The 25,000-nt window shown below is 39.5% G+C and overlaps 1 protein-coding gene across 16 annotated transcripts in view; it reads right to left on the bottom strand.

The window, feature by feature from the left end:
• The window catches only part of LOC130407577 (transcription factor 4-like), a 130,825-nt gene that overhangs the window by 86,228 nt on the left and 19,597 nt on the right, over positions 1-25,000 (bottom strand). For all 16 annotated transcript variants that reach the window (XM_056730602.1, XM_056730601.1, XM_056730603.1 and 13 more), the window contains 2 exons: positions 12,789-12,841; positions 11,632-11,728 (listed from right to left, as the gene is read on the bottom strand). In XM_056730602.1, coding sequence (XP_056586580.1) covers positions 11,632-11,728; positions 12,789-12,841 — 150 coding nt within the window. The remainder of the gene's footprint in view (positions 1-11,631; positions 11,729-12,788; positions 12,842-25,000) is intronic.

The raw sequence follows: 25,000 nt of genomic DNA on the forward strand, positions 1-25,000 counted from the left end.
GGATGGTTTCACGGATTTGTCTATAGCATCTGTTCTTCCTCTTTTCATTCTCACTCATTTCTTTCTGAACGTCTCGTGTGTTTCGGCCTTGGAGCTCTGCTGAAAGATTGCGATCTCTCTCCGGGCGTCACACACCTGAGACTTCTTAGAAACGTGTGCGCGTGTTTGAGTTCTGTGCTGTGCAGTGTGTTGACAGACATTCAACTCTCTGAAACGATTCAATGGTGACGTCTCAACGCTTCACTTCTTCCTAAAACTCCAGCGGTCCTCTTCCCTCGTATAAGAATGTGATCAGAACTGCAGCATCACTCTGAGCATCCGCACCGTCTGCTGTTCATCACACAAAGAAAAGAAACATTTGGAAGTCAAGATGTGCTTTTTTGTGAGCATCACCAGCAGTAATCGCTTTCATTTAACACCGCATCAGTGCTCTTCTTCATCCACTGTTGTAATCAAATTCAAAAAGCAGAAGTTTATTTGGTGACAGGGAGAATTTGAGCGCTGGTGAGTGACAGGACCCGTTTGAAAGCCACGGGATGGAGCGCCGCGAGGATGCCGGATAACACGCGGGTCAGCGTCTCCAAGCGATCGGAGGAGGATGAAGCCTCGTTGCGATCCTTCATACAGCCGCCCGCAGCCCGAGCCACACGAGGCGTTAGCGCTTACAGCTAAAATCTGCTTCCAGAACAATCCATTACAGCTGACAAGTTAAATGTTCCATGCGACACCATATGGCATGAGAGCAGCTCCTCCATTCAGGACAGACTCAGAGAATGCATCACAATTAAGGTGTTTGGCTGCAGTGAGATACTTCAACACATCTACAGCTTCTCTCATCTTCTTCTTTTATCCTTTCTTAGGTTTATTTCTTCACTGTGATCCTCTCACACTCACATGAATTCAAGCCTGAGAGCCGACGACACGCAGAGAACACGCGAGTTACTGAGAAACACTGAAAATCTAAACTAGGATTCATTTTCTGCACTAACTCTCCAGAGCTGCTAAACACTTCTTTCTCTGTTTTTGAACAACGATGTCAGTGTTTTAAAAATAAATTCTTCTCTATTTAGATCTCAGGATTACATATGTCAGACAACAGGAAGATATACACGCACCGGTATTGGTGGTGATTGTATTGTTCCATTAAGAAGAATTACCTTTGGTCAATATCTTTTGCTTTTAGAGGAACACATGAGTGGAATAGACTCCCGGTGGAGCTAAAAGAATTCAAACATGTAACAGGACGCTATGGTTTCATGAAAGTATGGCTATCGACAGATCCAAATGGTGATCATTTATAGTGATTTATGAATATGGTAGTCTGTCATTTTGATTTAATAGTCTTGTTTATTTTATTTTCTGCTCTCATATTTTCTTCTTGTTTATAATTTGGTTTTTTTATATTTTGTTTATATTTTCTTCCTGTCCATAACATCAACCTGCCAAAAGGGACTACGGATGAAAATTCGCCAGTGTTGGTTAAATCTGTTGCATTTTACATATTTTATGTGTTATTAATGTGCATTGTCCCTGATTAAATAAAATTAAAATGAAATTAATTCTCATGTAATTAAAAAAGAAATCAAATTACATTAAGAATAAGAAAGCTTCTAATGCTTCTAATACCTTAATTATTTGGCCCAACACCTAAAAAATATAAATATATATATTTCATGCTTTTACAAATATGATCTGAAGGTGTATGCTAAAGTATTTTAAATGATTTCAAATATTTTGAAATGACTAAAAGATAATTATTCAACATATTAAATCATTTAATTAAAAAAACGTTTTATTACATGAATTGTTTTTCACGTGGACTATAAAGAAATATCAGTCAATGAGACATCAGAAAGGATGTGAACTCTTTCAGTACGGTAACAAAATCATCTCAGGCCTAGATCTCAGGAAAGTTCACGGCTAAAATGCAACAAAAAAAATCTACTTAAGAAAAAATCTATTTCTCATTCCTGAAATGTTTTGTCATCTAAATGTGGACTTTTATTATGTATATTCACAGCTAGCTATAAACAACAAAACCAAGCACCAACAGAACACTTTCTGCACTTTTGACACAAATTTGTCCCCAAAATACAGTTAAGTTGGTACACACACTTACTCCTACACACCCGCGCATGCACACACACACACACACACACACACGTTCATCTTTTCTATTTTATCCTTTAACGTGTGTAGGCACAGAATTTCTTTCACCGTAAATGTTTACATACATAATAAAGTACTTTTTATATTGGTTTAAATGACAGACTTCTAGTATTAAGAGTCTGTGACAGTGATGACAGGTCCTGGATCAGTTCTGAGAACTCTTGCTCTTGAACCTTAAACTGAAGACACACAGTAAATGAAACACCTGATGTCGCGTGATGTCAGAGGATGAAGACGTGAATGAAAGGAAGGGCAGGAGATATAATGAGCCTCACACCTCTGTTTAACACCAGGGGCTTGTGGGTAAAGAAGAGCCGCTGAACAGCTGGAGAAGGATAATGAGAGTGGCAGAAATCCACCTACTTCCTGTTTCACGGCGTTACACAAGCGTCACTTTCTCCAGCCCTCCGACAACCAGACGTGTAACAGGGTTTCAAGGTCAAAACACTCCATCACACATCCTGACGTTCTAAAACGGCCTCGTTTTACACCGGCGGAGGGGGGGGGTCAAAGGTCATGGCCCTGCTCTTGTCCAGCCGGCTCAGGTTAATGCGATGGCAGGCGCTCAGGGGAGGGGTGGCCGTTCAAAAGAGCCATGCGTCGATCCACAGAGACAAAACTGATGCTCGAAACACTGAACGTACAAACATTTAAGACCAATCAAGCTGGAAAATGCTAATATTAAAAACAATATAAAGTAAAAAAAATAATTTGAATCTGTTTCAAGTTTGATGAAATAGTTGAATGCTGAATAACACGGAATGTATGTTATTTGTATGTAGCTTAATTAGATCTATCTCCTGAAACGTACAACAGATTCACAATAAAATTTACCTACATAAATAAATGAAATAAAAATCTAAAAATATATGTTTTTAAAAAATACAAGAGTTTATGCAAAAAATAAATAAAGAGCAAAACATGACTTAATGCAACAACAAAAATCTAAAAATGATGCATGACACTTTATGTTCACTCACAAGACAAACATGCAATCAAACATTTCTCATCAAATATGATCTCTTCTCTTTCTAATTATTTCTGATCATCAGAATTCTGTAAATGTCCTTCTCTTAAGGAATTTCAAAAGAAACATCTGAACTGATCCTTAAATAAACGCAACCAAGAAAAGTCCATTAAGTCAACAAAGAGCAAACAAAGACGTGACCTCTCTCAACGCATACTCAATTTCATCAGATTCGCTCCAGACCTGATGAGTTCTGTGATGCACATGTCTTCTCCACATCTGCACTCATCCTGCTAACAAATACAAATCCTGTCATCATTTGTTCATCCTCACGTCATGTCAAGTCTGTATGAGTTTCTTTCTTCTGCACAACACAACAGAAGATATTTATGGTTTTTAATCAAACAACACTGAACTCCACTGACTTCTGTTGTATGGACGCAAAACACCCGAGACATTTCTCAAAATATCTCCTTTTGTGTTCCACTGAAGAAAGCCTCACGCACAGATTTGTAATAAATAAATGATGACCGAATTGAGACTTTTGGCTGAACTATCCCTTTAAGAAGGTCTTTACAGATGTTTCTGGCCGCATCAAGCAGGATCCACTCCAGGAATGAGAGACACACAGAACACGTGAGACTGGTTTGGTTTCGGCTGTGATAAATGACAGTAAAACTGTGTGTCTCTCAGCTGTGAGACCAATGCTGGTGATGCCGGAGGGGACCGTCTCATCTCTCCGCATCCCTCTGAACTCCTCAGCTTCCCTCTCTGTCTCTCATGTCAGTGTTTTAGAAGATGCAGAGCTGCGTTACTGCTTTACACAAGAAAACTCCTCTGATTCATGAGGTTAAACATCAACTATACGCAACTCACGCCTTTCTGACATTTCACAAAGAAAGAGAATTTGTAAAAACATTTTTTTAAATATATATTTTTTTCGCGATGCAGTAATATTATTAGTTCACATACAATAAGCAAAATAATAATACTCGTTATAATAATATGATAATATATCATTCTGAAATAATAAGAAATATTAGAAAATATCAGCCAGCTTCTTTTTGAAAAACCTTTTGGAACTGCCAAACAGAAAATCATTCAAACACAGACACAAACAACAAAACTGAAGCGCCGTGTGCTGCGAGAGGATTATATTTAACATTGTACTTTGTGTGTCGGGCGTGAGAGATGAGTGTTGTGTGGCATCGCTGTGCCAGTTGGGCTGTGCCAGACGTTCAACACAGAACAAAAGAGCGAGTCGTACCCGGCAGGACACATTCTGGATCTGAACGCTCGGCTCGGCAAATTTTATCATCATCATCTCACTTACATTGAATGCTTTATTGAAAATATATATCCCGTGATGTCCCGTGTTAATCTGTTTGGAGGAAAAAAAGCCAAACTAATATTTACTTTAAATATATTTAAATAAAAATATTTTTAAGAACAAATCCTGTAACTAGTGTTGGGCTGAGAGGAATGTGATTTGGTCCGCTGCGGGAATAAACTTTCCTGCGTTTTATCAGCATTTATTTAACGGCCAACACTGTCGCCACTATGCAAATGCTTATTCGCTTCTTTTGTCATTCAAATGAAGCACTAAATTAAATACAGACACATAAACACTCAAGTGGCTTAAAACCCCGTGTGCCAGAACGGCAGATTTAGCTCCAACAAATCCTCCAGTGTCCCGAACCCCACGCCACCCGAAGGCCGAGCACACACACAGACACACAGACACACAGACAGACGTTGTGAATGTCTCTCGACGGGTAAACGCATGTCCAGCGTGACTTTCTCTTTCAGGTGCGGGATAAGATCCTGACGCAGCGCGTCTCTCTCTCTTTCAGGTGAAGGATTAGAGGAAAGACTCGCCTCACTCACCGCAGCATGCAAATAACCTTTCACTCCAGACACGCTAACTTTACAGCATCTGTCACCTCGCAGCGCCTTTACAACTCCACCAAACCCTTCTGAATGAAAAATGCCGACAGTGATTTCCCACAATTCCATTCAACAGAAACTACAGAATCAACATTCAGATTGTTTTTAAGTGCTGCGTCAAAACTTTCGCTTCTTCCTTTATCGGTGCAAGAACATTTTTGGGTTTAAAGTAATGATTATACACCAAAGTCCAAAATGACGTTTTGTGACATAAATGATTTGAATCAATATGTAAACCGTATGAGACGTTTGAAATGGTAAAATTTTTAATTTGTTGGATTAACATAAAAATATGACGTACATCGGTTGCACATAATAATGTTTTGTTTACTTAGCATCATTTATCTTTCTTCGAGTTGCCCAATTTATGTTTGTTGAAAAAAAAATTTTTGAATCGTTGACGTTTCGTATTTTCTTTTGACGTTCTCAACATAAATGTTTTTAGTTAATGTCACATACAATTTTCATTCTTTAACGAGATATTAAGTTAACAGGGCTTCACTGAAAAGCAACATTTTAAATAGCCCACTACCTTACTAATAATGGTACCCACAAAATAAAAAACTATAACTCTTCTGAATGTCAAAGATAAATGAACATGAAACACTTAGGCCCGATCATTTCGCATCTAAAACTGTCTTTAAGTTAAACTAATTCCATCTCAATACATCGTCAACGCTGCTAGAAAAAGGTTTGCAACGCACGACCGCGTTCCCCATATTTATGCGTGCCTGCCAAGCATCTATTTAAAATAACGAATATGTGCACGGAAAAAAACGTAAAATGTGTATCGTGCCTAACGTTTAGTGCCAACATGAACGGATTAAAAACATAAATGAACATGAAAAAATCATGCTGTGGCCAAATTGTTCAAAAATTTAGTTGATTTAACGTTGGACAAGCCGCAAAATCAGTGTGCAGTGTCACATGACCTTACGTTACGTCACATGTTCAACACATTACAGCAGGCCACAACCTGTGTTGGGTGTAACTAGTTACTAGGTGATGAGTTACTGTAATTGAATTACTTTTCCAAAGTAAGGGATTACTCTTGTTTTTCTGTAATTTAATCACAGTGCTTTTGATGTTACTGAACCTAATACCGTTTATACAATATAATCATATAAAAATAATAGTGGAAATGACATCAAAATGATAACTTTAAAACATATACTTTGGTCAATTACTGTCATAATACTACTTTATGTAGTTATTTATTTAAATGAATTAAATAAGCCGTTACATGTCTGTCCTTGAATCCATTCTAATCAAGGTTGATGGAAGAATATGAGAAAGTCATTAGTACTAAGTAATAAATATTTTTTGGAGAGAGTCATTTGTACAGTAATCTAATTACACTATTGAATATGTAATTACTAACTATTAATTAATTACTTTTTAAGAGTAACTTACCCAACAGTGGCCACAACCGGTCAAGTTGAGCATGTTGCATTATGGGATAGAGAGGGTTCTATACTGCACACTTGTGCACATGAAGAAGTATAGAGTATATGAGTAGTGTGCAATTCCCAACCTTCCAAACATTATTGAAGATCAAATCTATTTAAGAAAAGAATTACTGTATTTCTCAGTTCTGAATTCTTTTGTGATGTTTTACAAAAATCAAATTGTTTTTTTCCCCGCCAATTTGTCCCCAAAATACAGTTAAGTTGGTACACACACACGTTCATCTTTCCCATTGATCCTTTAACGTGTGTGTAACGGTTCTGTATCCCACAATGCACAGCACGAATATAAAATGACTCTATTCACGTGTAAGCTGAAAACTAGCAAGGATTCATACACGACACACTAGTTCTACACTTCTTGAAGAAAAAACAAGCAGATTTTGACTGGTGATACTCTGTTAACTCAAGAACACACAACCGTACAACAGCACACACACACACGCAGCGTAACGGAGCGCAGCAGAAACACGGCTCAGCGGATGGACGGACAGATGCGTCTCAGGATTCCCAACTGCACTGCGACGTTCCCAACAGCATTCTCTGTCTCCCTCTCTCCTTAAACACACATCAGTAGCAGCGGTCGGACGCTTCGCCGCCGGTCCGTGAGGGGTTAAACTTCTTCCACCCATCGTGCCAGCATCTCATTTGCATACGCCGCTTTCAGTTTTTTACCCCCCCTCAAAAAAGTTGGCAGCACTCCTGGTTTTCCATAATGCCAGCATTTGGGAATTGTACGCGGAATGAAGCCGATCCAATCTCCTGCCTGCGACATGCATTTTCATTAATTACAGCCTTGTCAGCAAAAGCATTATCGAAGCTGAATATGAAAATGCTAATGAGCCCTCATTTGCATATTTTTCTTTGTTGGAATGTCATTAATTATTACGTTTTATGATGATGAATGCAGCTGTCGATGTTCTCCCAAGCATAATTAGCTATCAGAACGCACCGACACGATCGGCGCGCGTCACGCCGCCGGACCAAACTTTCCCCTCCGATCCCCAGAAGTTTCCTCTCGGACCTCCGCCGGCCCCCCTGACGCCTCGCCGAGACCCCCACGCAAAAAATAACCTGCGAAAGAAGCCGGGGTTTAATTAATGCAGTCCTTAATTACTACAGCATGATGTCAGCGACTTTAATTAAGAATTGGCTTGGTTACAGAAACTCCTGGCTGTAATAAAAGTCATTATAGAGACGAGCTCCAAACCCCTTCAGTGTGATGTGTACCGCTCATTAACACACACGCGTGTGCACGCACGCACACACACGCAATGCATGCAGCGAACTGTCTCCAAGGATACGCTTTAAAAATTTCCTCCTGCTTTTCGTTCGATTCTCGCTTTTTTCACGCCAACCCAACCTCCGCCGCTCTCTCTCCATCCAGAGATGCTTCCTTCTTTTTTCCGGTCGGGAACACGACGGAATCCAGTTCAGGAGGCTGAGCCGCTGGGATCAGTGTTTATCAGTAAAACAGAAAAACAAGGCGAGGCAGATGGGCCTATTACACATGACCAAACCGATCCATCAGCGCTGAAGGGCCCAGGTGCAGCCCAGCCGCGCAACAACGCGCCATTTCACAGTCTGTCACACACACGCACACATGCACACACGCACACACAATCCTACATGAAGGACCCGGTCCTGCTCCCGTGAGGGCTCATCTGCAGAGTACACACACATGCACACACACACACATGCATGGTCCTACATGAACGCCCTGGCCGGGGTCCCGAGAGGCCTCATCTGTAGCTTCTGCCTGACTGAGCCTGACCTGATGTCTTCATCACACACACACACACTCATGGGTTCAGAGAAAGTTAATTATTTTCACTACGAACTAAAATGTTTTACCGGCTTCCTAACAAAGGTTTGGTGAGATGAAGCCTTGGTGTGGAACCTCCACTGAAAGAAATCCTGGAGAATCCCGTCGGGGAACCAAACTGCGAATCCTAAAGTTTAACTAAAACAAGCGATTAAAACTCAATTAAAATTATGAGCAGCCGAGAACTCATCAACACAACAAATGAAACAAAGTATCAATTTAATACGACATTGTGTGTGTAACGCACCGGCCGTGAAAGGTCAAGAGCTGAGGGGGCGTGTCTTAAACCAACAGACCAATCAAAATGATTTCACAAATGAATAGTTTACAGTGTCTGGACACTACACGAGAGCACTAATGCGGTCAGAGACCATGTGTGTGTTCACATCACACGCATTCGTTTCTTCCGGAAGCAGCGTTTGTTTGTTATGATCAGGATTGATTGATTGTGAAGTGATCCATCGTGTGTGTTTGGCGTGTTCTCAGGAGATCTCTTTAGATCATAGCACAGGCTCAATTTACACCTGAACATCCCCGCAGAGTTCTGACCACATTAGAACAAACCTGTCAGATCAACATCACTCTCTCTTTCTGAGGGTCTTCCACTTTACCTGTGGAGATCTGAAAGGAGCCGCAGGACTGATGGAGTGTGTTAATGAGATCAGAGGAGGTGAGGAAGGCGAGAGAGAGAGAGAGAGAGAGAGAGAGAGAGAGAGAGAGAGAGAGAGAGAGAGAGAGAGAGAGAGAAAGAGAGGTGAAGGGACAGTCACAGGACCCTCGACCCATCGGTGACCATCTGTTGTGTGTGTGCTGATGGGTAAAACAGAAAACACCCCCCTGCCTCTGTGAAATGCATTACCTGTAAATAATTTCTTTAAAATAAGTTTGTTTTCACAGAATAAAAACCCATAAAATATAACCTAATTTATAATATTATATTATACAATACATTGTATTTGTAATTTGTATTTTTCCTTTGTCAATAATTTTATGTAAAGCACTTTGAATTAACTTTTGTATGAAACCTGCTATATAAATTAACTTGTCTTGCCTAAACATTTATTTAAAATTTAGCTTTGTGTACTCAGTAGTATTTTTATATATTATAAAAATATTAGAAATCATTAGAAAAAAAAAAATCACACTTGTCACAAATCTCAATGTTTAATGTTGCCCCCAAAGCAAAAATGCGCAGAAACAGTGTTTTCTTTTCTTTAAAAAAATCTTCTAATAAATTATGGGCAATCACAAAGGTCAGCAGTTTTCAAACAAACTTCTCTATATGCAGAAAAATACTGCAGGCCGACAGGAAAAAGTGCTGCTGAATAAACAGCAGTGAAGTATTTGTGTTGTAAAAGTGCTTGCAGGAGACAACAAGATTCTGCCGGCTCTTCACTGGACCTCGCAGAGACCAAACCTGCTTACCAGTCCAGAACTTTTGTGTGCTTCATTTAGCAGGTAGATGACAGCATAACTGTGTGTGAGGGTAGACTGCACCTGCACGCACGCACACATGCACAAACACACACACACATACACACATACACACACATACATACATACACGCATACACATATACACACACACACCTACACGCACACACACACACACACACACACACACACACACATAAACACATACACACACACCAACACGCAAACACATGCATATACAGACACACACACTCACACATGCATACACACACACACGCAACTACACACACGTGTTGGGGTTACATGCTCTTACGCACACACGCAGCTCAGCCTCCAAAACCAATAAACATCCTAAAACTCAGACCCTGTGATGAGCTCATATTAAACACCTCTGTGCTTTTACAGACCTGAACCAATGTTTTCAATAACACAATTAACACACACACACAGTGGCTCTGTACACACGTGTGTTAGCGTGCCGTGACTCACGGGTCATTTTAAATGAATGAATATGTTTAGAACAGACTGAGAGAGATTCAGACCGGGTCTGGTTTTGAGTCTGAGGGTGAAACAGACAGGGTGTGATGTTATCCGTCCGCCCAGAGCTGGACAGGAAGGAATCATGTGAAGAAAAACACTGCGTCACAAACAAACAAACCTCCCAAATAATAAAAGACACAGTGATCATCACCTCTAGACACTCTCAAAGGAACAAGAATCATGTGCACATGTCTCAGCGCACATACTGCGCCTTTAAATCAAAGATCAACTCTATACTAGCCAAACAACAACACAGAGACACATTTACAATATTCAGCGAGAGAGAGAGAGAGAGAGAGAGAAAGAAAGAGAGAGAGAGATCATGACCCAGTGTCACATTCTTCATGGTTTCAGTCAAGCTTTATTAGTCTCTGCTCTCCTCTGGCAGGAGACGATTATCTGATTCACTGACCATTTGCTCACTGAATGAGACACAGACGACCAGCGGCATTATGGGTAAATGAGCAACAGTACACATCAAGTCAAAAACAGACAGACATTTGGGTTTGTGACCCAATCAATCAAAACTAACATCACTGCCCGTGTTAATGTGTGTGTGTGTGCTTGCGTGTTTTGTGTTTGTGTGTGTGCACGTGCACGTGCATGTGTGTGTGCGTGCGTGCGTGTACACGTGCCCATGTGTGTGTGGCATCAAACATATTTACATTTCAAGCACAAGTCAAAAGATCAGTGTTGTTCAGTCCCTCTAAATTCACAACATCAACAAAAAAACAAACACAAAATCCCATTCAGAACACACGAAACACATGAAAAACTGCATTTTCTCAAAAACCCAACTTGGTCCCATTCAAACAATTCAAAAGTGATTATTGATGTTGTATTGATGAACACAATGTCAGCAGTGTTGGGTAAGTTACTCTGACAAAGTAATTAATTACTAGTTACCAATTACATATAATGATATACTTCTGTCATTAGATTACTGTAAAAATGACTCTCTCCAAAAAGTATTTAACTACTTATTATTACTAATTACTTTCTATATCCTATCTATATATTTTCAAGGGAAAAGTAATTCAATTACAGTAACTAATGACTTAGTAACAAGTTTCACCCAACACTGAATCTCAGCTAGTTAAGACACGTTGATACTCTATCCAATAAAACCTTTAATTTATTCAGAACACAACTAAAGAATTCCCAAAATATGTTTGGCCTCCAGAACACAACAGTCAAATTCTGTGACATCTCCAGGTTGTGTGATTTACAATAAGAACGACATCTTTCTGTCTCAACACACATGTCATCATTCTCAGCTCTTACCTGCTATTCTGGAATTGACATATGGAGGAGAAATGTTGTCATGTGACCCCAGATCCCGGTTGGTCATGTGTCCGTACTGTGAGCCGTCTGTGTAATTCTGTAAGAAACAACGTTAAAGCAGACGTCAATAACAGTGAACTTTTATTTTCATTTTATAGGTCCTGAACTACAATCATCTGTCTGTAAATACAAACACAAAAGTCCTGGTTAAAAGAAAGTGTATCTTGAAATGGGCAAATGAGTTCTTCCGGACACACAGTACAGGTCACTGGAAATAAACTCTCTCCTAAACTTTATTCTCACAGACTGACACTGAACTGAAAGTTGATGAGATGTGAAGATGCGAGCACATTTGCATTCAGAGGACGTGTTGAGTTTGTCTGGCCGGCGTGTGGAAAGTGCTCTGTAAGCAAGTCCTTGTTTCACCTCTGTGTTCCTGAGCACTAACTCTGCTGATGTCAGACGCACTGTAACTCTCAAGACCCTATCAAAGTGACCTTTGACCTTCTGAGATGATGCCGTCAAATCGCAGGAAAATAAAGTCAACGGAACTCGAAGCACAACTGCAGCGATCTTCTCTGACGAATATGACACGTATGACCCTTCACATCTAGTGAGCTGACTAACAAGACGACAGGACAAAGAGAAACACGCTCTGCAGCTTGAAGACAACACACATGTTTGGTTTCCATGTTTTATGGGAACTTCTATAGACACATTGGTTTTTATACTGTACAAACTGTATATCTGTATACCCATAAACCTCACAATCCAACAACACTTTCTGCTCTTAGATTTAAAAAAGTGAACTCTGTATAATTTCTTAGCTTGTTTCCTCATGGTGACCAAGTAATGTGTGGGGACATTTTGTAATTGTATTATATTATAATTATAAGCTCCATTTAAACCAATAAAAATTAACAAAGCCATTCAAGAAAACTCTCAACTCTTTTTCCAGTAAAGGTTTCTCAAATGTTTTTAAACTAAAGAATTCTTTCAAAATTAAGTGAAAATTCTTATCATACAACTTTCTTTATCTGAGATCATTTTTTTACGAATAACATTCTTTACATCTTTATTTTTTACGAGAGAATGGACAGGGCTTCTTGCTCATTCTTTTTTTAAAATAAAAGTCAAAAATAATGTTGTAGATTTACCTTTGTGGTCCTTACTCCATTTCCCCAGGACGAACTGGGTCTCTCTTCAACATCTACAAGAAAAGGAAAAGAGAAAGATGAAGACACAAGAAATCAACCTTCTGCACACAACATTCATTTAATGGTCTAGTTCAGTTTGCCATGACAAAGTCAAATCTGTTTAAATCTTCTGTGAACAAATTCAATCCTTACAAAGATCAGCTCTTTACATTACACGTGATTCTCTATAACTCCTCTGAAGCTCTTCTGTGATGTAAAGACAGCGTTCACATCCAGCACAACTCAAATCTAATGACTTCATTTCATTCACCAGCAGCAGAAGACTAAAAGGACAAGACTGTGTGTAATAATTAACGTCTCTCTCTTATTATATTGTTTCTTCCTCTTTGTCTTCTTTATGCATAGACGCTTCATTGAATCACTGAATGTGTAACTCCGTCAAACCTCTCTCTCACAAGCTTGTGTTCTCGTGCCGCTGGGAAAACTTCACTTCAAAGTGTCTGAACGCCGGCGCATGAAAGACGCACATTCTTTGTTGGGATGTTCATTTATGCTAAAGTCAACAGCTGATAAAGAACCTCCATTCAGAGAACATTCAGGCCTTCGTGACTTAAAGATCAACATACAGCTCAGAGATGAAGGTTTGAAAACAGCGGATCTGTCATCACTGGGCCGTGATGTGGGCCGATGGCCAAAAAGACATCCCAGCGCAGGTACAGACATTACAGACACTTTTGAACCCTTCTTTTATCTTAACAAACACATTCAGATGCAGATTCTCCATATAATCCCGAACGATGAACTTTCAGGACACCATAAAATATATATGACACCACATGTTGAACAATTACCATTTTTTTTTATATTATTATCATAACAATGTCATTTCAGATTTTCTTCATGATGAGTTCCAAAAGTGGATGAGTAAGTGGCACTTTTATTTTAGGGGGGTCATGGGTTGAAAGGTTTTGGGAACCCCTGCAATAAATATATACATATCTTAAAAATAAAATAAAAAGGAATTCGAAGAAACTCTAGAAACTCTAATTTTACAGTAAATAAAGAGACTGTTTTGATTCCGGCAGACATGTGACATCATTTATGTTTATATATATATATATATATATATATATATATATATATATATATATATATATATATACTGTATATATTTATGTATTTTTGGACTGACTGGATTTGAGGTCTGAGACAAACATCTCTTCTCAAGAGGAGCTGCTCTCTAAAAGCCAGTCGAGGTGAGACATAATGAATTTATTACACACACACACACACACACACACACACACACACAGAGAGACGCACAAACACACACATCCATTATTTATCAGACTCTCTGTGTGTAATTTATTACTCTGAATCTCTCTCCTTATCAGCCACTGCCCATGTGGAAGTCCTCTCTTTCTCTCTCTCTCTTTTTCTCTCTCTTACACGCACACACACACACACACACACACACACACACACACACACACACACACGCACACACACACGCACACACACACCTTTCACCTCTCAAACCTCTGCTAGCACCTGGGGTCTCACAGCCTAAAGCCAGAGCAGACCAATAAAACCACATAACACACACACTCGTGCACGCACAGACACACAGCTGACTGCAGACAGGTGGATTTGAGAGCTCTAGAATAGAAGTGATGATAAAGAGATTGATGAAAAGGTGTGTGTGTGTGTGCTTCAATCAGTGTTTGAAATGAAGCATTTTAACATCAGGTGTATTAAATAGCACATTAACGTACCAAAGTTAAAACCTTAAATCTCACCAGCTAAGAGACAGACAGATACAGACACACAGACAGTGAGAGAAAGACAGTTAGTGTTGTGTGAAATTGAGAGCGCTAATACAGTGAGGTCCAACACCTCAGGCCTGATGTTACACGATTCACTTTAAAAACGATTTATCACCTGCGACCTTACATCCATTTCCATTCAAAACCACCTAAACCCACTGTTACAGTCTGATCAAAGTGTCTGTCTGTGGGTTTCAGATCAGATCAGATCTGGGCCCGTATTCTTAAAGCTTCTATGAATCCTCTAAGAAAGCTCTAAATTTAGCTTAAAAACATTTAGGTAGTAGTCTTCACTTAAAATTGATTCAGGAACAATCTGAGAGAAGCTGTGAGCAAGGAAAAGAAAAAACGTTATCTGAGGAGGCGGGGCTGACCCCGTTACTGTGTATGACACAGTCTTTTAAAGGGACACTTCACTCAAAAATGAAAATTCTGTCATGATTTCATCACCTGTTGTTCCACATCTGTATAAATGTCTTTGTTCTGATGAACACAGAGAACGATATTTGGAAGAATGCTTCTAACCGAACAGATCTCAACACCCTTGACTCCCATAGGAAAAAAAATACAATGGTACTCAAAAGTGCCCCAGAACTGTTTCCGACTATGGGAGTCAGTGGGGGGCAAAATCTGTCTGGTTATAAGATTCCTCCAAATATCTTTGTCTGTGTTCATCAGAACAAACACATTTATACAGATTGGGAACAACTCGAAGGTGAGGAAATGATGAATTTTCCTTTTTGGGTGAACTGTCCCTTTAAGGACTGTGATTGGTTGGTTGGCCAGGTGATCCAGTCCAAAAACATTTTTTGTCACAGTGATTTGAAATCTCATTACATCCTGATAGCAATCAATAAGTAAAGTGGTCCAATGATATTTTAACAATTATATATCTTCTGTGAAAGGCGTAGGACCAAAGTAACCTTAGCCCAATCGTTACATTCGGGGAAACGCAATGAAAGGTCGTCTGAACGTTTTGAGTCGCTGTATTTTGCATCCCAGGAGATGGGTCTGACAAATGTGAATATCCTGGCCAAAACAGGAATGTTGACAGGTAGATATGTGTTTCTTTTCCATGCTTAAGAGGTCTTTTAAAGGATAAGGTGCTTTATGACTGACTTTTGTTTACCAGGATTTTTTCTGTAATTTTAAGGGAAAAAACACCCACATTTCTAAGAATTTTCTAAGAATTTTGTCACTAGGAGCAACTCTTTTATTTTTCATGAATACGGACCCTGATCGACAGCTGTAAGTCAAACTGTGTAACATCCCGAATAACACAGAATAAAATAAAATCAACCTACACGTTATTGCTCATATTCAATATGTAAACTGAGCAGGGATTATTCATCAGAAATACACAAGGTCATGTGACAAAAGTCTAGCATACTACTATTAAAACATGAAACATTGCATACTGTTTGTTTTTAAAGTATACAGTACACATTGTGTAGTATGCAGTACAGTCGTCTCTCACTTCAAACACTTCCGTGTGTAAATGAAACTGACAAATCCAGTCGTGTTTGTCATTCACTAATTCTGGAAGTCCTCAAACAACCGTTGAGCGGAACACACTGGGCTCGTAATACATGAATAAACCAATAAAATAATCCTCAGACATTATAAATCTAAATAAATATTGACCTGCGTCCAGGACAGAAATATTTACATTACACTTTAATATTGTGTGTGTGTGTGTGTGTGTGTGTGTGTCCGGCCTCTCGTCAGCACATAATGAAGTTACAGTGACAGATGTGTGTGTGTCTAACACAGATGAAATTAAAGCGCTCTGACACAAAACAGACTCACATTAATAGTGTTATGTGTTCTGTCAGAGACAAACAGAGTCTGTCTCGCTCTCCAGCTCCCTGTCTATCCCTCTTTCATCTGTCGCTCTGTGTGTGTCCTCTCTCCAGGCACACGAGAGTTAAAAGACACAAACATGAGACTAAACGACAGGAATAAAGAGCATGTGACATGAACAGACAGCGTGTCCTGTACACAGATAGAGAGAGAGACAGGGAGAGAGGCAAGAGAGAGCGAGAGTGAGAGAGCAAGAGAAAGAGAGAGAGCGAGAGTGAGAGAGCAAGAGAAAGAGAGAGAAAGAAAGCGAGAGAGAGAGAGAGAGAGAGAGAGAGAGAGAAATAGAGATAGAGGTGAGAGAGTGAGAGAGAGAGAGAGAGAGAGAGAGAGAGAGAGAGAGCAAGAGAGAGAGAGAGAAAGAAAGCGAGAGAGAGTGAGAGAGAAAGAGAGAGAAAGAGAGAGTGAGTGAGAGAGAAAGAGAGAGAGAGAGAGAGAGTGAGAGAGAAAGAGAGAGAGAGAGAGAGAGACAGAGAGAGATAGAGAGAGAGAGAGAGAGAGAGAGAGAGAGGCAAGACGGAGAAAATAAGTATTGTAATATGGTAAAATATAATGTAAGTGTGGTAAAATCATAGTTACGTAATAAATGATCGAGTACTAGAAGTTGGAATATGTCTTTAGTGGATTGCTTTGTTCTCATTTCACGTTTTTTTATTCAATTGTATCATTCTGAATTTCTTGTGAATCTTTTGTGTTCCATCACATAAGTTGTGTCTTTGTATCACGGTGCTGTGTCATGTTCATAATTTAAATTTACAAAATTCCTAAATACACATATTTAAATGAAACATTTTGTATTTACTATAATGAACTGTATTGTACACTACTATGTTGTGTATTATTTACAATAGAAACTAGATAAATTGTAACAAAAACGTATACTTTGCCAAGGTTATATTTACTATGGTATGACAAAAAAAACACTAGCGTGTAAGGATTTTACTAAAGTTTACCATAGTAAATACTAAAGTACACAAGATTTACTAATGCAAACATGTGAGAAATTCAATTTCAAATCAAAGAGAATTTAAATTTCTACAGCAGTGTTTATAAAAGCAAATGTTAGGATTGCTTTAAATGTGAAAGAAAATTGGCTAGAATGTGGCGCAACTGATTTATTCAAGAACGAAGCAAGTGACTTGATGATTGAGTCACTGAATCATTATCTCGCCCGACTCGTTCAAAGCACGGATTCATGAAGGAGAGAAACACATCAGGATCGTTGTATGTAACATTTCTTACAGTTTGAAAACTGAGCGGTATCGTAGGTATTTTGGAGATTTAGCATTGCGATGTTACCGTAGCACTGTGCACCCTATTGTGTTCTTATTTTAATGATCCCTTGAACACTTCATATATTGTTCACTTCATTCAAAAATGAGTGTTTATTCTTAATGTATTGATAATATCACTGGTGTTGTGACAGTCCTGCACCCTTCGCTCTAACGCACGCACACACACAGACACACACACACATTCGCGCACACACACACACACACAATCACAGTTGCTGTCTTCATCATGTTACCTGTAGCATCACTCTACAAACTAGAGCTTTGTGGCAGGTGTGGGCTTACAGCCACCTGTCTCACACACACACACACTCAGACCTCTGCTCTTCACTGTCAGTCCATCAGACGACCCATAACCCTCTGCTCTGAGTCACATGACCAGCAGACCTCAGTCGAGTCCAATAACAGAGCTGTCACACACACACACACACACACACACACGAGTAACTCAACTGCAGTTAAACACACAAACCCATCATTAATCCAAAATAAGAGATCAATTAATTCTGTGAGACATTGACTGATCTTCTGTCTCATCCCTGTGAAAACATCAGCTCTCATTAAAACTCTGAAGATTTAAACATCAAGACAAGAATAAAAAGAGGACTGGATCATTCTGCTCTACAATCTGATTGGATGAGGTCATACACACACACATGATTTCTACATGGAGTTTACAGATAAAGGAGTGTTTGTGATGTGAACAAAGCATTAATGTTCAATATTTCAATATATTTCTTTTTTATAAGAAGAGATGTGATGTTGTCTTGGGTATAAACGGATGAGAACGTACACTGAAGGAGGAGAAGTTTATATAAAAAGACTAAATCAAGGCCAGCTTTGCAGAGATTTCACCACATTTCTTCTGCTTCATGTTTTTTCTGACCGTGGTAAAAGGAAGAGCTGGATTTAGTGTTTAAACAACTCTTGACTCTTATTAGCAGGTGTGCGGCAAACTCTCTCTTTCTGGAAACATGCCATCATCATTCCCAGAAATTCCTCCAGATTCCAACATTCCCAGAGTGCACCTCCCCCAGAACAAGCTGCAGAGACGCACACATCTGGAGAGACGCAGAACACGAGATGTGGAAACCAGAGGGAGTTTTTCAAACACACACACAGTTTTAACCAGAAACATCTGCTCACGAACGCACACACACTCATGCACGCACGCAAGCACACACACACACACACACACACACACACGCATCACACACACAAACACACACACACACACACACACACACACAATCTCTGATCACCGTCCTGATGGGATCAATCACATATCAGCACATCCAGGAATGTGTGTACAGGTGTTGTCTCACACACACACCCATCGCACAGACAGACACACACATCACACACACATCACACACACCCTCTGACACATCCTGATGGGCTCAGTCACATATATTGCTCATAAAGGAATGTGTGTGTACAGGTGATATCACACACAAACACACACACGATCTCTGATCAATCACATATCATCACACACACGCTTCATTAAGGTAGAATGATGATCTATGAGATTTAATGTACGTTATGCACAATATACATATCCTGTATATACTGTACGTCTAAGAGTAAGATCCGAGCTCTTCGAGTTCATAAAGTTTTATATGCAAATGTGATGACATTAATACCCTAATTAGCATACAGACACAACATCATAGATCTCTTATGCGTTAGCCAACAATGATCTTGACCTTCAATGTGTCTCTGGACATCAGTTTCATCAGTGAGAACTTTTGTCTGAATCTATAATCCATTTGCATCACAGACTAACATACACATCATATTAAAGTCTCAGCCAATTGCTTTCTATTAAATCTTCAGTGTGTTTGGGGTTAGTCAAGTTACAATACTGAGAAAAAGTCTCAGTGTGGTTTAACAGTCATGATAACACAACCCATATTTACAATCTAGATAACACATTTAACAATCACAAACTTTTACAAGACACACAGCTGTCTCTCTCTCTCTCTCTCACTCTCTCTGTGTCTCTCTCTCTCCTTCACCTTGAGGTGTCTTCTGTCTCCTGTACGAGTGAAACGTCAGGACATAAAAACACTCTTAATGTTTCTCTCAGGGCGGAACAATCTCACATCTTACATGAATCCACTCTTCCATCTCTCATCACATGTAAATCACTCAGTGTTCAGTGCTTGCAGCTAAATGACTGAAGTAAGAGATGAAATGGCAGATTTGTGAACAACTGCTTTGAGATTTAAAGAGTCATTAGAGAATTGGTTTTGTGTAACCGGTAAGAAACTCGCTCTCAGGCCTCTGTGATATCACTTTATAAAGAGGTGGATCTGAGAATTAAACCAAATATACAGATGTTCAACTCATCCATCATTAAATCTGATGTCATCCACATCAAACTGAAATCCAGTCTGAGATCTGTGAGTGGCCAATTCTGTGAAATTGTCAACATTACCACGAAAAAAGTACTTTTTTACCAGTGGATTTTACTCTGGTAACAGCACAGATCTTAACATCTGGTGGTTTATATATCCATGTGAGATCTCTCTTCACATTTATGAAGCATTTGGTTTATTTTTACTGCATGATTTATCATAGTCAGGTAAGAGCAATTATCAGGATTGTCAAATCCATAACTCTACATATTCCTCATAAATGGACACATGAAAATGAATATAAAGAAACTATTTAATGTTCTATAAAGAGGCATCACTTCTCCATTCATTGGGTATTATTGCTTCAGGATTGTGCATTTTATTTCACAGAAATCCTACAAAGTTTATCGTCTCCCAAAAAACACGTCCTTTTTTTGTCACATCCATAACGAATGTTTATTTCATAGACTGACATTTTTTGATGTTTAGACTATATCAACAAGGGTTCAGTAGAATATAAACATATGGTTCAATTTAATCGGAAGAAAATCAATCTTCTGAACATTTTTATGTCACGTCCATAACACTGGAATTGCCCCAAATGTGTTCACACAGGCTCCTGAAAACGACAAAAGTCACTAAGATTAAAGTCATAAAGTCCTTTATATTCTTTATATGTACAATATAAATATAACTAGATTAATAGAAAAAATATAGATTTTTTTAAACAATATGATGCCAGTTTAATCTTATTGGTTAGACTGGAATCATGTTACCTGTATCAGCATATCATATTTTTTAATATTTTTTTTTCTTCTTAAAGAAGTTGTCTAGGGTTTGGCTTTCTTGCTTCTTTTCCTAATTTTATGTTAAACTTCGAAAACAAGCAGAATCTTCCAAAAAGTCACTGTAGCTTGTTTTGTCCTATGTTGAAAGTAGATGTATAGGAAAAGTCTGATAGAGATCAGATAGAAAGATGACGGAGATCAGACTTCATGATTATTCTGAAAGCTCTCAGGGAATCTCTTTCCTGTACGACACTCAGGGGGACGACATCATTTCCTGTGTCCAGTTCCTTCCTGCTCACGCATGCAGAAAGAGGATCTGTTTCGCACATGACCCTAAACGTGACCTTTGACCTCCTCACCACTCACACACACACACAACAGAAGCAACGCATCTTGTGTATCTCAGATGTCTGATGTCTTATTTAGCATCAGACCTAAAGCATGACATCATATGTTGCCGAAATTCTGATGCGGGGCCTGAAATGATTTTCCACTCAAAATCTGGTGTGACCGACCCCTCACACGCTTGCCTCCCAATGATGGATGGATTCTATAAAGCGAGAGAATAAGACGGCGGATTTCGCTCCATCAATCTGCTAACTCCATTACGTCTCAATCACGTGTTTTTCATCATCTCCTTCCATATTTTCTTTCTTAAAATGAATTTGGTATTTGTAGCCACATCCTGAAGGGACTGCCGTGTCACCACAGCAGAAAGAAATCTTCTGATGACTCATTCCATCCCGTCAACATCAAACAGCAGATCAAATCCACACGACGCGAGGAACCATGAAGACGTTACTTATATTTAGGGCCGTGTCGTGTTTTTATAACGTGACGTAAAGCAGACGAAACCACACCTGCAGCTGCACGAAAACCAGACGGAAGAAACAGTTGGAATAGAGAAGCGGTTGAGGATCAATGTGATGGGTTAACCAAACCTGAGGCCGTCGCTCTCTCACACACACACAGCTGCACTCTCTCTCTCTCTCTTTCTCTCGTTGGTGGTTTGGTTTTCTGATGGCAGTTACAGATGTTTAAAGGCTCATTCAGGAAGCGTTTAAGCTCTAGCTGATGTCTGGATGGTGTGGATGTTCTGTATTGTATGAGACAGATGAAGGGCAAAAATGATGAGGATGAGGTTTAAACATCTGGTGAACTAACAGAGAAAAACACATGTCACTGCAAAATACCATATAACCGTATTACTAACACGTAAAGAGACCGATCACAGTTCACCTTTAAATGCACACTGTTCAGAGGACACTTGGGTTTACGTCATAGGACAAAATAAAAAAATCTACAGCAACAGATATAAGAGAGAATATTAAATGTTCATTTAATCATCATTTCTTCATGTATTGTGTCATTTAAGTCCAGTGTTTTTGAATTTCAGGAGTGACATCAAGTCATCAGAGATTGAGTGAGTGAGTGAGAGAGAGAGAGAGAGAGAGAGAGAGAGTGAGTGAGAGAGAGAGAGAGAGAGAGAGAGAGAGAGAGAGAGAGAGAGAGAGAAAGACAGACAGAGAGAGAGAGAGAGTGAGAGAGAGTGAGAGAGAGAGAGAGAGAGAGAGAGAGAGAGAGAGAGAGAGAGAGAGAGAAAGACAGAGAGAGAGAGAGAGTGAGAGAGAGTGAGAGAGAGAGAGAGAGAGAGAGAGAGAGACTGGATCGGTTTTTCATTCAGATTTCAGACACACATGCAGGTGTATGATGTCACACCAGCACCATAAACACACAAATATAAACTTTCTAAACAAAACTATAAGAGCAAACATCTCCTCTTCTCATCTTTCACATGTGAATTAAACCTTGTTGTCTTATCACTTCAGTACAGAATATAAGAGAAAACCGTCCAAACATTTACAGTTGACAGTCGCACAGTTAATCGTTCTGGTCACAGGTTTCTCAATGTTTCTGATGTTCTTGCAAACTCAAATCACAACTTTAACTAGAAAACAACATGTTCCGAAATATATAAGAACAACATAAACCGATGATTCATGCTCACGTAAGTATTCAAGTAAATGAGGGAAATGTTACTGTCATGTTGTTTTCAAAGATAAATCCTCACAGTGATGGTTTACAGGATTTATTTCTTTATTCCAGCCAATCAGATTCAAGCTCACTGATCTCTTAGCTGTCCATTATTTATCAAAACAGGAAAACTCTGATTCTCTCTTATCACCTGCAAATAAACCATGATATCAGTCACTGGACGATGATGATTTAACTTCTACATCACAGGCAATGAAATAATCCATCACGACCCCTCGACTAACATCTGAACAGCAGCTCACGCTTCATTCTTAAATCACGGCCAGAGAATTCACAACTTCCTGTTTCCTGTTTTCCAGAACAGGGATTTCCACACATTGATTGTGTTTGATTCTCATCCAGATCAAAACAAAAGAGACCATCAGCAGGTCACGGGTGAAGATCTTCTTCAACAACAAACACATTTACTGTATAAAAACTGATGTGAATTACACAAACACAGACTGAGCGCTACTTCTGAGTCTCTTATCTGAGACGTTCTAAGAGGAACATCAAAGTCAAACAATATGATCACATCACAACTCTCATTGAACAGACACCAGCGTCTCATTAAGACTCATTACTGCTCTGTGATCTCACACATACATGAATGAGCTGACACACACATACATACATACACACACACACGCACGCATGCACATACACACCCACGCACGCACACACACACACACATACGCACGCACGCACGCACGCACACGCACACACACACGCGCACACACACATGCACACAAACGCATGTGCGCACACACAAACACGCATGCGCACACAAACACACAAAAACACACACACGCACAAAACACACACACTCATATACAAACAATCAAACACACACATGCACACAAACACGCACACACATGCGTGTGTCATCACGTCACATCCCATCATCATCTCAGAACTCAGACTAAAGTTCCCTCATGTTTACATCACCAAATTATTTAGAGAGCTGAGACGGAGAAACACTGACATCAGCAAACATCTCCAGTAGATATCAGCCAGACACATCTCACCTTCATTCACAAAACAAGAAATCTATTCTAGAGCAAGAATCATTCCCTCCTCGAGCACAAGGATCATGTCATTGTTTTAAACAGAGAAACACGACGGACTGAGAAATGAGGTAATGACCTGCAGCTCGCTTAATTTTCATGCAAATGCCTTCATGAAAAAAAAATTATTCAGAAAAGTTGTTGTGTTTTATGTGCAAACACAAGACGCACTGATGAATGACAAACGATAATTATACGCAATCAATAGTCCATCACTTCTGCACCGCCGCGCGAATACTTATGGTCCTACCCAGACCACACCAATGACGACAACTCGAAAAATAAAGATCAAGTTTCAAAAATCATTTTAAATGTAAGAGAACAGAGAGAACAAACTATAATGTCGATGCAGTGGAATGGTGGACCACAAAACATTGACCACAAATCAAAATCCATTGAAATTTAAAACATTTAAAATGTGACTATAGCATAAACAATGTATTAGTCTGTATTTCGTAAATCCTCATACGTCGTTGATCTTTCTCTGACATATAAATCATTGACACCAACACACAAGTTGATCAGAACCATCAGAGCAGAAACCGACACCACATCAGAAGCTCAAGTGTAAAAACACGGTAAACGCAGCAGATATTAGGCCTCATGTTTGATTTGTGTCAATGAGACGTAGTGATTCCCTCCAGCTGTGAGCTCTTTCAGATTACAGCTCAACACACAGAGTCATGAAGACACGACAACGGCGACAGAAGCACTGATGGCTCTGCCATTGACACCTCACTGTCACCCTATTCTGGGTTTACACGAGTCAGAGTGAGAAAGCGCTAACAAGTTAGCAACCAGCGTGGGTGACAGCACTCGCTCACTGCAGGATACACACACACAATGATCCCATACCATTGACACAAACACACACACACAATGATCCCATACCATTGACACAAACACACACACAATGATCCCATACCATTGACACACACACACACACAATGATCCCATACCATTGACACAAACACACACACAC

The sequence above is a fragment of the Triplophysa dalaica genome, chromosome 19 (genome assembly GCF_015846415.1).
Source record: "Triplophysa dalaica isolate WHDGS20190420 chromosome 19, ASM1584641v1, whole genome shotgun sequence".
Lineage (NCBI taxonomy): Eukaryota > Metazoa > Chordata > Actinopteri > Cypriniformes > Nemacheilidae > Triplophysa > Triplophysa dalaica.